We start from the raw sequence: 12,807 nt of genomic DNA on the forward strand, positions 1-12,807 counted from the left end.
ATGTACCTGTTTCTCTGTCATTGAGCCCACAACTGTTGAAAAATAAAATATTTTTAATTATGGTTCTTTGTACTTATTGATTTTAGTCTTCGTCGTTATTAATATATGATAATTTCAACCAACCAATTGCATTGTAAATGCTTTTTGATGTAAGTTAATGTAATTTTACTTTACAATTGGGAATTAATGTACATCAAAATTTTATTTTAAATCTAATCAATAAACATTACGGAATGGTAAAACTGAGAAATGAATGGCTTTACATTTTTGGGAGTTGATTTTAATGTCAGTTACTCAGACAAACCGATAAATCGAAAGTGAAACAGTGTTTGGACCTCGGCACAAATCATTGCTGCTGACAAGACTTAGTTCCTGAAAATAATCGATAAATTCGATGTAATGTATGCTAAAGCATTGTTTTTCAAGGAAACTTATTTATAAATACCTTGAAAATAGTCAGATTGTAAATGGTACGAACAATTTAAATATTTTTTGTAGTCGTATGTATTCCTACGCCAGAGTTCAATATATAGTCTCGTTCAACTCGACGCTCGGCTGTCTCCGTAAATCCTTGTCGGAGATTTACGGTGTCAGCCGAGCGTTTGGTTGAACGAGACTAGAGTTCAATATTGCTTGGATCCATACAATTTTCGAAAAATATTTCTATTACTGATACATAGTTTGATCGAATTAAGTTTTATCTTTAAATATTATTTAACATGATTCATATGGGGGTTTCTCGACATTCTTGTCGAAAAAGTCCAAAAATTCATATTATAAAAATGTGCGTAATTCAAATTAGAAACTACATGTACTTGTCATGCAAAATAACATATCATTGATTTTGAAATAACTAAACATCGACAAAATCAACTCCCGTCAGTTCTTCAGGACTTTGATTTTACATTTGGTGTATGAATAAAGAGTACATGTAAGAACATGGCACAAAAATCCAACGTTCTTTTATCATTTATCTTTTATCTACTTAATGAGATATTTCCACTTTTTTATCTTCTCATTACATATACATGCTTCTGTTTTTCCTATTCATATAGCTGTAGTCTAAGCTCTTCCATTACTTATATACCTACATTCCTTTCTCTACATTTTTGTCAGATTTTTGCTAATCATACATCTCGCTTCCTTTTCTGCCAACTCGGAGTACAACCATGTTACTGAAGAACCAACGACAATATTACAATAGTTTGGAAAAATAGGTGGGTGCATTTGTTTAAACTGACTCGACCAACTTCTTTCAACAAGAAAAGGGTAATAACAAAAAAAATACTTTCTCTAAAATATTTGAAGACCTTGAGATTAATGTTATATAAGATCACGCAACTAACTTCAGGCCACCGTCTCAAGCCACTATTACGAGTACACATAAATCTCTCCCAGATGAAAAAGGTAGAGGATTGGGCATAAAAACCATGGTTTGCTAGGATGTCTAAGTCACCAAGATTGAAGAATGGTTGTCTTATTGGTGGTAGTCTTGCTTACCCCAGACTCTCACTCTCAAGACGAGACTCGTACGAAAGTCTCTCATACAAGTCAAGTCTTGAGGGCAAGAGTCTAGGGTAAGCAAGACTAAGCTCCTGGAAGTGAGACTTTGGAGAGATTGATCCTGAAGATTTAATGCTTTATGGTTCTGACATATTTAAAGATAATTTAAAGGGGCATGGTCACGATTATGGTCAAATTCAATTTTGATGTTTTTATTATTTACGATGATTTAGGAATGTATTTCTAATGATCATGTGAAATTTGAGAGTCAGGCGTAGAGTTTTTAGCCAGATCCAAGGCTCACAATTCTTTGTCATGTAAACAATGCCCGTGCCCTGTTTTTGTTTACATAGGTTCAATATACCAGTAAAAAATCATTTTCAAGCTGATTTGTCTATCTTCTTTTTCAGTTTAATCATAAATAAACAGTTTCTAACGTTTAAAACAATCATTTCAGGTCTAAAACTGAAATTTAACTTCAACATTCAAAATGTAAACAAAAGCTTTGTTTACATAGCAAAGAACAGTAAGCTCTGTAACTCGTTTATAACTTAAAGGGACATGGTCATGATTTTAGTGATACTTCATTTTTCTGTTTTTATTATTTACAATGCTTTATTAATACATTTCTAATGATCAAATGAAATTTGGGTGCCCGTCGATGAGTTTTAAGCAAGTTACAGAGCTCACAATTCTTTGTCATGTAAACAAGGCTCGTGCCCTGCTTTTGTTTACATAGGTTCAATATACCGGTAAAAAATCTTTTTCCAGATGTTTTGTCTACATTCTTATTCATTTGAAGCATAAATAAACAGTTCCTAACGATTAACACATTCATTTTAGGTCTAAAACTGGAATTTTGACTTCAACATTCAAAATGTAAACAAACGCTTTGTTTACATCGCGAGGAATTGTAATCTCTCTAACTCGCTTATAACTCAACAAATGACACTCAAATTTTGGTTGCCTATTAAAATTGCCTTACAGAAGCATTTTAAACAATAAAATCGAAAAAATAATTTTTGACCAAAATCGTGACCATGCCCCTTTAACAGGTGATACTCAAATTTTAGTTGCCTATTAAAAATGCCGTACTGAACAATTGTAAACATTAAAATCGGACAAATAATTTTTGACCAAAATCGTGACCACGCCCCTTTAACAAACTGAACAAAAACCACTTCTTTCTATCACTGTTTATTTCATTCGTGTCTTATCTTGAACACAAATAAATTTTATTACATAATATGCCTAATTTTTCACTTGCAGAACAAACAATAGAATGAGAAAAACCATTTTGAGAGTGAAACTCTTTGGAAAAAGAAAACTAAGTGACAACAAAATTGTTCTTAAAATTCCATTTCTTGGATACATACAATGTACTTTAATTTAGTAACATCATTTATTAAAAAACACCAAGGACCCCCCTTGAATTGTTCTAGTATGCCCTCACACTTGTTGCTAGCCCTAGCACCACCAGTAGCTAGCGTGTTGCTAGGAGTAGTCATCTTCGTTGCTGTCAGGTTGCTGTGGCAGCTGAAGCTGCTGTTGCTGCAAAGCTTGCTGGGTCTGGAGCCATTGCTGCTGCTCTAGAAGAGCCTGTTCTTGTTTGGCCTGAAACCATGGGAACAAAAGGATAAAAACATTATTTAAATATGTATATACATGTAGGTGTAAAAACATTATTTACATATGTATATACATGTAGGTGTAAAAACATCTAATAAATATTACAAATAGCATTTTTCATACATGTATATTTGTGGGCTGAAAGTTTTTTTAACAGGTTCAATTGCAAATTCATTTTGTGAAAACACTACAAGTATAAATTATATGTATAAAAAACAGAGATCCCAGATTCCATAATTTGTTAAGGCTATACTATTTATGAATGAAGGATACCTACAAAATCCATGAAAATTGCCCTGTCATAATTCCTAATAAGGTACATATATACACATCCCTATAGTCAGAGAAATGCTAATTTTCTGTCTGTTTACATACTTTGGGAAAGCAAAAAACTTATAGGTTCTAAAGAATAAAGATAGGAATCACAAATATGTCTGGATGAAAGAGTAAAGAACAAAAGAAAAGAATCTTTAAAAAAAAAATAATATTAATCCATATGCTATTCAAGTCATTTTAACCAAATATACATGTTTGAGACTCTACATAAGATACAGACCTTGGCAAACAGTTCCTGCTGTTGTCGGAGCAGCTCTTCCTCGGGAATGCCAAGATTTTCCAGGCGGGAACTTCCTCGTCTTTTCTTGGCAGCTACAGCTTTTGTCTCTTCCAAAACTGCTTCAGCGTCTTCTTTGTAATTCCCAAACCCAAGGTGATCAAGTGCTTAAACAAAGTTTGAATAATTTTAGAAGCAAAATGAGTAGCATTGCAGTGTATAAACATGAAATTCTGGTACAATATTTAGATTTTATTACCAGCTACATCCAATATGGGGCAATAAAAAATCAAGAAAAAAATTATCATTTTTGATTTCAGTTGTTTCTGAGCTTCACTTACAAATTATAATAATAGTAACATTGAAAATAATTGTTAAGTATTAAAATGAAAATCATAAATAATGATAAATTATGGTTGTATAGATTAGAATAGAACTCTTCAAATCATTTATACAGGTGAATGTTTGGTTTCATTTGCCAAAAGAGCAAGTGTAACTTAAAGGTATATACATGTATATCCCTGACTAATGACATGTAATGTTTCGTTTTAGCGATTCAAGTTTGAAGTCACTGTAGAATGTGTAGTATGGTAGAGGTTTATAATGAGATACTTTAGCTTGGATTCGGATGCAGAAGCTTTTACCAAAAGAAAACATTCGGTAAGAGATAACAGCATTATCAGGGATCAATACTGTTAATATATAGGTCCCTGGCATTATCAGGGATCAATACTGTTAATATATAGGTCCCTGGCATTACACAACAATTCATCAATACTGTTAATATATAGGTCCCTGGCATTATCAGGGATCAATACTGTTAATATATAGGTCCCTGGCATTACACAACAATTCATCAATACTGTTAATATATAGGTCCCTGGCATTACACAACAATTCATCAATACTGTTAATATATAGGTCCCTGGCATTATCAGGGATCAATACCGTTAATATATAGGTCCCTGGCATTACACAACAATTCATCAATACTGTTAATATATAGGTCCCTGGCATTATCAGGGATCAATACCGTTAATATATAGGTCCCTGGCATTACACAACAATTCTTTCTTTACCTGCAATGATGTGTTCGGGGGAAATTGTTTTCTTGCTCTGCTTGTTGCAGATTTCATTTGCCTCAGAAGAAACTAAGTGAATAAACTCAGTGCAGCAGTTAAGGATAAGTTCGCGGGCGTCGTTTGCCACGCGTATGTTTGGTATGAGTTCCTTTATCATTTTGTTCAGAGCTGCACGGGGGATGCTCAGTTCATCTTCATCCTTATTCTCTGTCGACATTTTATCCATAATGAAAGTTGTGTTTGATCACTCGTTTACATCCTTAACATATCTATGAATGAACAAAAAAAAAATAAGCATACATAAATGATTATATATCAAATTTGTAGTGTTTGTTATTTCTTTCTATACGCAGCCCGAAATTTCTCGACATTGTTGTCAGTATCTTTATTTTTTGCTCACTCTTTAAGTATTGTAATCAAACAATTTGTGAAGTAATGATAGATTTTTACTCCTACATTGTTTAAACATTATTTACTATCTGAATACACTTTTGCTAGTACTTACAGAGAAATAGTTTACCACATTTCGAAACTAAAAAAAAATATTCACAGCTTTGGTCCAATCGTAACTACTCGGCCATTTCCGTCACCGCAGTTAAGGGAAAAGGGCGAGTGTTATCCGAATGAGCTTGGTCATCTTGTTGAATATCGATCCCGACGTTAAAATAAATAATTTTTTAGAGTAATTTAAATTTAAGCATAATAAAGCATGATATAGGCGCATCTGTTTCAATGACCGTGTAGATATTTATCTAAATTTTAAACTGGTGCATTTAAACATAATAATAGATGAGCCAAATACTGAATTGTTAATAAAAACATTAAATCTTCTATTAACGACTTTCAAAAGGGCCATGGATCGACATGACTCATCCGATCGCCGATTTTGATTTGTGTGTCGTCCGTCTGTTCACACAATAGACAATGTTGTCCGTTGTGTGATTTTACACATTTTATTTTACCGAATTAGTCGCTGGGTCATTTTCAACCAAACTTGATGCAAAGCATAAATAGATCGAACTTGTTTTCATGTTTGTATCATCGTGACTTCTAAGAACAAAAAAGGGGGGTCACAAGGGGTTAGTGGCGTTATGCAGTGTTACAAAACATCTCGTTGAATTTTAATAAAATGGACACAATTACATGTAACTCATTAGTAAACAAGGTAGTATGGAGAGCTTTCTATTAAATTCAAACCGCGATTCCTTGGGGTCAGAAAGAATTGAGCAACAATTAAAGGAATCCAAACATTGAAACATATATATTTTTAACATATGGGAGACTGTACAAAAAAATCTGAAGAAAATGGAGCCACTATTATTTGTAAAACTAATACGGAGCATGTAGCTGGGGAGTTTGACATACTTCTAAGTTGATTTTAGAGAGAGAGAGATAGAGTGAGAGAGAGATTTCATTTATTTATTCATTCCTGGTACATAAAAATGCACGGAAACCCCTTGAAAAAAAGAAGACATTATGATATGATAACATAACATGATACGAGAAAAAAATCACTCGATCTAATATATATTATATGTAATTCATGTATTGAAAAAAAAATATTTAAAATTAAACTCAAATTGTATAAGTTGGTGAGTTTTGAACAAAATTGGTCGTCTGGACTTGCCAATGGCGAGCTCGTGAAACCAGAAAATTATTTCAAAGGGGGAGGGGGTCCGACTGTTATTTGCGTTTCTGAGGCATGTTTTTTGTAATTCTGTATTGCAAATTTATAGTAATTTGAATTTTGCAGGGGTGGGGGTTTGGACCCCCGACACCCCTCTAGATCTGCGCATGTTAAAATATTATATAAGCTGGTAGCTGGTAAACATGCATTTAATTTTTGTAGATCTAGAAAGGAAGAAAGGAATTATAACCCCACTTAAAATAATATGAACAGCCCAAGCATTTCCTTATGGCTTTTGACGTAATCCTACGCGTGTCTTCAGGGGTTTTAATATGTTTTTGTTTGTGCGCAGTATTCGTTTCGTATTTCCGCAATGCAAACATTATTCGTAACAGGGAATTTCAGTATCAGAGATTTTCAGTATCAAATATATATCCTCAACCAAAAAAAAAAAAAAAAAAAAATGTATGTCTAAAAAAAACAACAATTAGGCACCGTGCGTAGATCTACTCACATATTTACGAGATACATTTGATTTATTATTTTTCTTATTTTGGACGATTCAACTTAGTCGTATTATATCATGGACTAATGTTTTCTTAAAACTTCAGATCGACACAGTTTAAGTGAACTTTGCAATTCTCTTATTTCTTTTCATCTTATTTTTAATTCACAATAAAAAGTACAAACACTTGGGTTTAGAAAAGGCAAAAACATCTGTTGACTAAGATCTATATATGGAAATGTTAAACACATGTATATTTTGTATACATCCGGGCGGTAATGATATTTCACGTGACACTTTAATTATTTCTACAGTTTAGTTCATATGATTGGAAAATATAGATGGAGCATGGGACTGATTATTAATTGTCAGCTGTACAAGTACTATCAGATAAGAGACGGAAGAACAATTAAACTGTACACTAAGTGACAAGCCTACTACTGTCTAAATAAACACTGTCAATAATTCAACCAGGCGATCCTATTTATATATGTAGGCCTACTTAAATACATACAGTGCATTTGTGTCAGACTTATGTGTCATATAAACAGATCTCTTGAGCAATCCAAAGGTAACACACACTCTCTCTCTCTCTCTCTCTCTCTCTCTCTCTCTCTCTCTCTCTCTCTCTCTCTCTCTCTCTCTCTCTCTCTCTTAAAATATTTCTAAATCGGGCTCGATATCCCTTCCGTTCACAAGAAAACAAATATTTATATATAAATCGGACTCTTAAAAATTCTTACCCGGAACAATTAACGAGTCAATCTGTGTAATTATGGCGTGATATTTTATATATAAATGGTTTTCCCTGTTTAGTAGCTGGATTTAGTTTCTATTACCTACAGGTTCGAATGTAACGAAATCTAAAAATAACCACACGTTGATGGCACTTAATCCGTTAATGTTTTCTAATCCCGATGGATCGGAAGTGTGACATGTACAGTCTCCACAAAGAGTGAGGGGTGAGTATATAGGCTTTGTACAGTTTATATACCCGGCAATCTTAATGAATTATGTTAATGACTGGCCATTATCTGACTCATGTAAAAACATCCACAATCGATGTTCACTGAGAGCAGGCGGGGAACAACCTAAAGCTACCTTTGACACCTCGGTACTTTTGTTTTTAAAACAAATTGTATGTCATTTCATTGAACAAGATAATGGTAGATAGAACGTACTATTCAAAATAGAATATGAAAGCGTGACTTTATTGATGACTATTATCAATTATTTACTGATTCTAATGGAAACTACATCACTGGTATCCCCCACCTGCCCCCTCATGTGAAAACTGCATATGTATGTGCACTGTGCATCGCGTCGAAAATGCGTTTCGCTATATATTTTTTTTGTATATCATGAAGGCTAGGCAGCTTAATTAAATCAGCACGCCGTAACACACTGCACTTCAATGGTATAGGGTAATGTAACAGTATGCATGAATGTTTACACACAAATCAAAGCAATGAGCGGCTGTAAACAAGGAAGGTTCCACGTGAATTGACTGTCCTCACATTGCTGAGAGATCGGATAGAGGCCGCTTCGGGAAGTCCGAGAGGTCGCACGACCCCACACTGAATTAATTAACCAAAGGAATCTAGATATATGTCAATTTGTTAGTGTTAAAAAGTCTAAAAAGTTTACTGCTCTGTGTGTATGATAAAATTAAAATATTGCTTGAGAGATCTTCTATCGCAAGACGATCAGGTGTCTGCTTACTTTTATATGACAGTGTATGCTCGACAATTCTAATATATATACTAAATAAAAAAGTAAGATAAAGAGTGTTTGGACAAATCGATCGATCGATCGGTCGTTGGTATTGGGAACAATCGATTATTCTACACAAGAGTCGTTTATTGTGCACAAGGGAGCAGTGCATTATGTAAGGATAATATCAGAGGGCTAGTTTCTTTTTTTTATAGCCTAGAGTGTGTCCGTAGTGAAAAAAACAGCATAAAATATTTCTATATATTTTGTAGCTGTATGTCTGTAACTCCCGGTCTAAAAAAATTCGGATGGACGACGAAATTTTGTGAATATTTCATATTATGGGTGCATAAGTAAGTACTTATCAATGCCCCTCTCTCACTAGTGCAGCAGGATTAAATGAACGTTTCTTATTAATTTGTCTGTCGTATCTTTTCTCGTTATCTTCCATTGCTACTTTTTTCCTCAGTCGTACAGACCATCGGTTTCCGACAATGCTTTATCTCTAATTACTGAGACATTTTCAACGAAACTTGGTAGAAGTATCCATCAAATAACGAAAGGACAACGCGTCTTTTTAGGAATATAATAGTTAGAATGAACGAATCGTGAATTGTTTTTATTAAAACTCTTCACTAGAAATTTTTACAAGTCTTCTTTTCCAAGAAATATGTGTTGTCGTAATTTTTTAACCTATTAATATGAAAAATATGTCTACTTTCTGTAGAAGTGATAATCAAACAGGGGTTTCCGTTATATCGGTAATTCATTGTGTCATAGCAACTTTCATACCCGACTTAAAATCAGTATTCATTGCATTTTGCCTACAAGGGTTTACAGTTGCATCGACAATGACGAGGTCTAGGATCCATAATACATGTAGATAATATGTACATGATATTATCATCCTGATGCGAGTCGTTTCTTTTCTGTTGTTTTGTAGGACTAGACCGACGCAATGTACCTGTACCTGAGACACGGGGACTCGCTGGAGCTACTGTCTGGGGTGGTGCTGAAGGATGGGTACCGCCCAGTGGTGGGGGACGTGGGAAACGATCTACAGCTAGAGCCCGCCATCTGGTTCAAATCCCTCATCATCGACGCCATCTTGATTGACTGTGATCGTCGCCAAGTTCGATGGAGTCGTGTTCGAGTGAAACCAGGTGACCGCGTCAGTGAAGAAATCGAGGACTTGTCCATTCTGTGCGAACCCGACAACGTCATTAAAGCTAAAAACTTTGAAGCGTCGGTTTTTGAAGACTATGATTACAGTGAATTAGACCCAAAAGCTCAGGAAATATTTGAAGCCACAAGACAGTTGTTAATCAGCATGAGAAAGAGAGAACTGAGCAATGAACAATATAAGACTGAATTGTTGCGGTTACTCCATTGTTATATCATGCCATCTATCTCGTTAACAGCAGACGACATAACTAATCTCCATAATGCCCTCGCCAGGGTTCAAAACCAACTTCAAAGCATCGACAAGATTATATTGAAGAAAGACAAAGCTGTGCAGTTGACGGAATCTTCGATGTCCAAACAACGGAAGGCAATTCTGGAGAACGAAGATTTCACAAGTGTAGCGCATATACTTTCATGTAATCCCAAATTTCTTCAAGCGTTCGAAAAACACATAGGAAAAGATGTCGAAGATGCCTGGCAGGAATTTGAGATAATTCAAAGGAGAGTCAATGAGTTGAAGCTGAGAAATTCTACTTCAGAAGAACTTGGTCTGGTCCGGAAGGAACGGGATGATAGTTATATGAAATGGGAAAAAACAAAACTGGTCCAAGAAACCATAAAACAAGCAAAACAAAGGCCAACAAAGTCAAAACGATCGTCAAAAGTGGACACAACAAACGTCTTCCAAAAGGTTTACATCGAGATAAACGAACGTTTACAAGAAGAAAAGGAGGAAATACACCGACTTTGCTTACATAAGGTCCAAATTTCCTCAGTTCGAGAGGCTATTGAGCTAGCCTTGGATGATTTGAAGACGGAAGGACAGACTTTTGGTTGGCAGATGAAATCTGATGGAACTGCCGAACACGATACTGACGTCATTGGGATGAACTGCAAGCCAAAGGACTGGTACACGCTAGAGGAGACGATCTCTTCCATTTTAGCAGACGTCACCAATGACGTCACTCAACGACATATTCGCTTCTGCTCGGGTATACACGATAAAATTTCTTCAGCCTTGAATGAAAGTGAACTTTTTCAAGATCAAACAAGTTCAAACGATGATGAATATCTAGTTATAGAAGTCCATGAAGACCTTTTAGCGTCAGGAAAACGGAGCCGAGACCGGCGATCAAGGATTGGGCGCTCTACAGTGGACATCCCAGAAGATGAGGAGCACGTTCCTAGAAGACAAGAGACAGTTTTCCAGTCACTTATTGACACAATTAAACGAGAGGTAAACGATCATTTGTTGAGTACGGTTGAACTCCTTTCGCAAGTCATTCCTGAAAACAGCCGTCATGGGGCGGCAAAACTAAATATCAGCGGAAAAATAGCCATTTGTTACCATAACCACCTCAGTCACAAAATCATGGAACCCTTAGAATCGTTGTATGATAAAACGTACGGTAGAATATGTGTTAATGTGTTCAACAAAACCAAGGACATGTCTTTCGAGGAGTTAGGTATTGACGAACCGTGGATACGCTGTCTGAATGACCCTTCCGCTTCCGTTCATGTAACAGAAGTAAAATGTCCGGCGGAAACTGTGTCCATGGCGAGTATGCATTCTATCACTTCCGGACTTAGTCTCCTTTCAATTGGGAAGATGCCAATCGATGAACTCTACCGTCGAGCGAAGAGAGAGTGCGGGGAACTTGACGAGTTCGAGGTGTGTGTGCACCCCAGTCCAGGGGAGGATACGGAGCTGACCCACCCGAAAGGTATGGTTGACGAATCGCCACCCAAAACCAACGGCGACTTTCAGACGCCTTTCAATGTGAATCCTCCGTCTTATGAGGAATCGACGAACCTACCGCCGTCTTACGGGGAACATAGCACCTCCGTAAAAACCCCGGAGGTCCAAGAAGGAGGAAGTCTATACGACATTCTACAGCCTGGACTAGATTTGGTTCACACCCTTGTGAGGGAAACCACCATTACTGGGAAACTGAAGATGATCACCAAAACTTACCGCTTTGTTGGAAATCAAGTGTCTGCTCTGAAGTCTGCAGCCTCGCTTCAGGATTTCATGGGCTGCTGTGACGAACTACTCACTTTACTTATCGTTTTGCTCACTTACCTTGATGAACGGGATTTCAAACGTCTTTTTATTCAGATGTACTTGGTGGTGGACTTTAAGCCGCAGTGCATGCTGGGAGGCGTTCATGACTGTTCGCTGACCAACTTCTTTGCGGCGTTTCAGTACCTACAGGACAGACTAGTCATGCAAAACGTGAGACAGAGCAAGAATGAAATTATCGAGTTAGACTGAACAAACGTTTTACATATTTTGTCAAGAACAAAGTGAGGTTGACGATCAAATTGTTTGTGTTCTTGTTTTACTTGGGTTGTCTTTCTACATCCTTGTTTTGATAGTTGTGATATCATTATGTTTTTGCATAATGATTGAATTTTTGAGATTTATTTGGTATATCTGCATAATATATCATATTTTAGCTATGTTTATATAGTCTATCCTATTCTATTTTTCCAACCCATTTTAGACGACAAATAAGTGCTCAAACAGAAAAAAATACGATTTACTGTATCTAGGACCATTGTTACAGAGATCATATCGATCATACTTTGGATACTTTACTAGACTTTGTGAATAATCATAACGAACAAAAGTGTTACATGATACAACAACAGGTGGTCCATGTACATGTTCACCCCAATGGACAGATATACTACATAATATAATAATCTAGATTTTTCCTGTGCCAAACTGATATACGCTTTTTATTCAAGTAAAGTTCTGCTTTCATAGTATGCTTATTAAAAGATGAATGAATTTTTTATCTTGATTTTTCTTCATTCGGGTGTTTTGTTGAATAAAATAATTTTCAATGATATTTCGCAGATCTTTCTTAACGAAAAAAGAATGACAATGCACTTTAAGTCTTCCTATTTCATCTGTTTATGCAAAGACATGATTAAGTTTAAATAGATCGAATGACAAGAACTTCAGCCCATTCTCCAGGAAGCTAATCATAAATTATTTTTG

At 35.7% G+C, this 12,807-nt stretch overlaps 2 protein-coding genes and 1 long non-coding RNA gene across 4 annotated transcripts; 2 read left to right on the forward strand and 1 right to left on the reverse strand.

Moving 5' to 3' along the window:
* Positions 1-2,684: 2,684 nt before the first annotated feature.
* On the reverse strand, positions 2,685-5,395 carry LOC128157460 (protein Dr1-like). Its single transcript, XM_052820016.1, has 4 exons — positions 5,273-5,395; positions 4,765-5,036; positions 3,689-3,852; positions 2,685-3,117 (listed from the first exon to the last, which is right to left on the reverse strand). The coding sequence occupies exons 2-4, from the start codon at positions 4,991-4,993 to the stop codon at positions 2,998-3,000; spliced, it is 513 nt and encodes a 170-aa protein (XP_052675976.1). The 5' UTR covers positions 4,994-5,036; positions 5,273-5,395; the 3' UTR covers positions 2,685-2,997.
* LOC128157461 (uncharacterized) lies at positions 3,859-4,704 on the forward strand. Its single transcript, XR_008239822.1, has 2 exons — positions 3,859-4,391; positions 4,432-4,704. It is a non-coding gene; the product is annotated as an uncharacterized LOC128157461 (long non-coding RNA).
* A 1,946-nt stretch (positions 5,396-7,341) lies between the features above and the next one.
* LOC128156099 (uncharacterized) lies at positions 7,342-12,599 on the forward strand. Of its 2 annotated transcripts, XM_052818104.1 has the most exons (3): positions 7,342-7,470; positions 7,745-7,861; positions 9,556-12,599. In XM_052818104.1, exon 3 carries the CDS (start codon positions 9,571-9,573, stop codon positions 12,070-12,072), a length of 2,502 nt encoding a protein of 833 aa, XP_052674064.1. In that variant the 5' UTR covers positions 7,342-7,470; positions 7,745-7,861; positions 9,556-9,570; the 3' UTR covers positions 12,073-12,599. The 2 variants fall into 2 exon arrangements, with proteins under 2 accessions (XP_052674064.1, XP_052674063.1); XM_052818103.1 differs by lacking the exon at positions 7,342-7,470 and having other exon boundaries at positions 7,580-7,861.
* The last annotated feature ends 208 nt before the right edge of the window (positions 12,600-12,807 follow it).

Source organism: Crassostrea angulata, chromosome 7 (assembly GCF_025612915.1).
Source record: "Crassostrea angulata isolate pt1a10 chromosome 7, ASM2561291v2, whole genome shotgun sequence".
In the NCBI taxonomy this organism is placed as follows: Eukaryota; Metazoa; Mollusca; class Bivalvia; order Ostreida; family Ostreidae; genus Magallana; species Magallana angulata.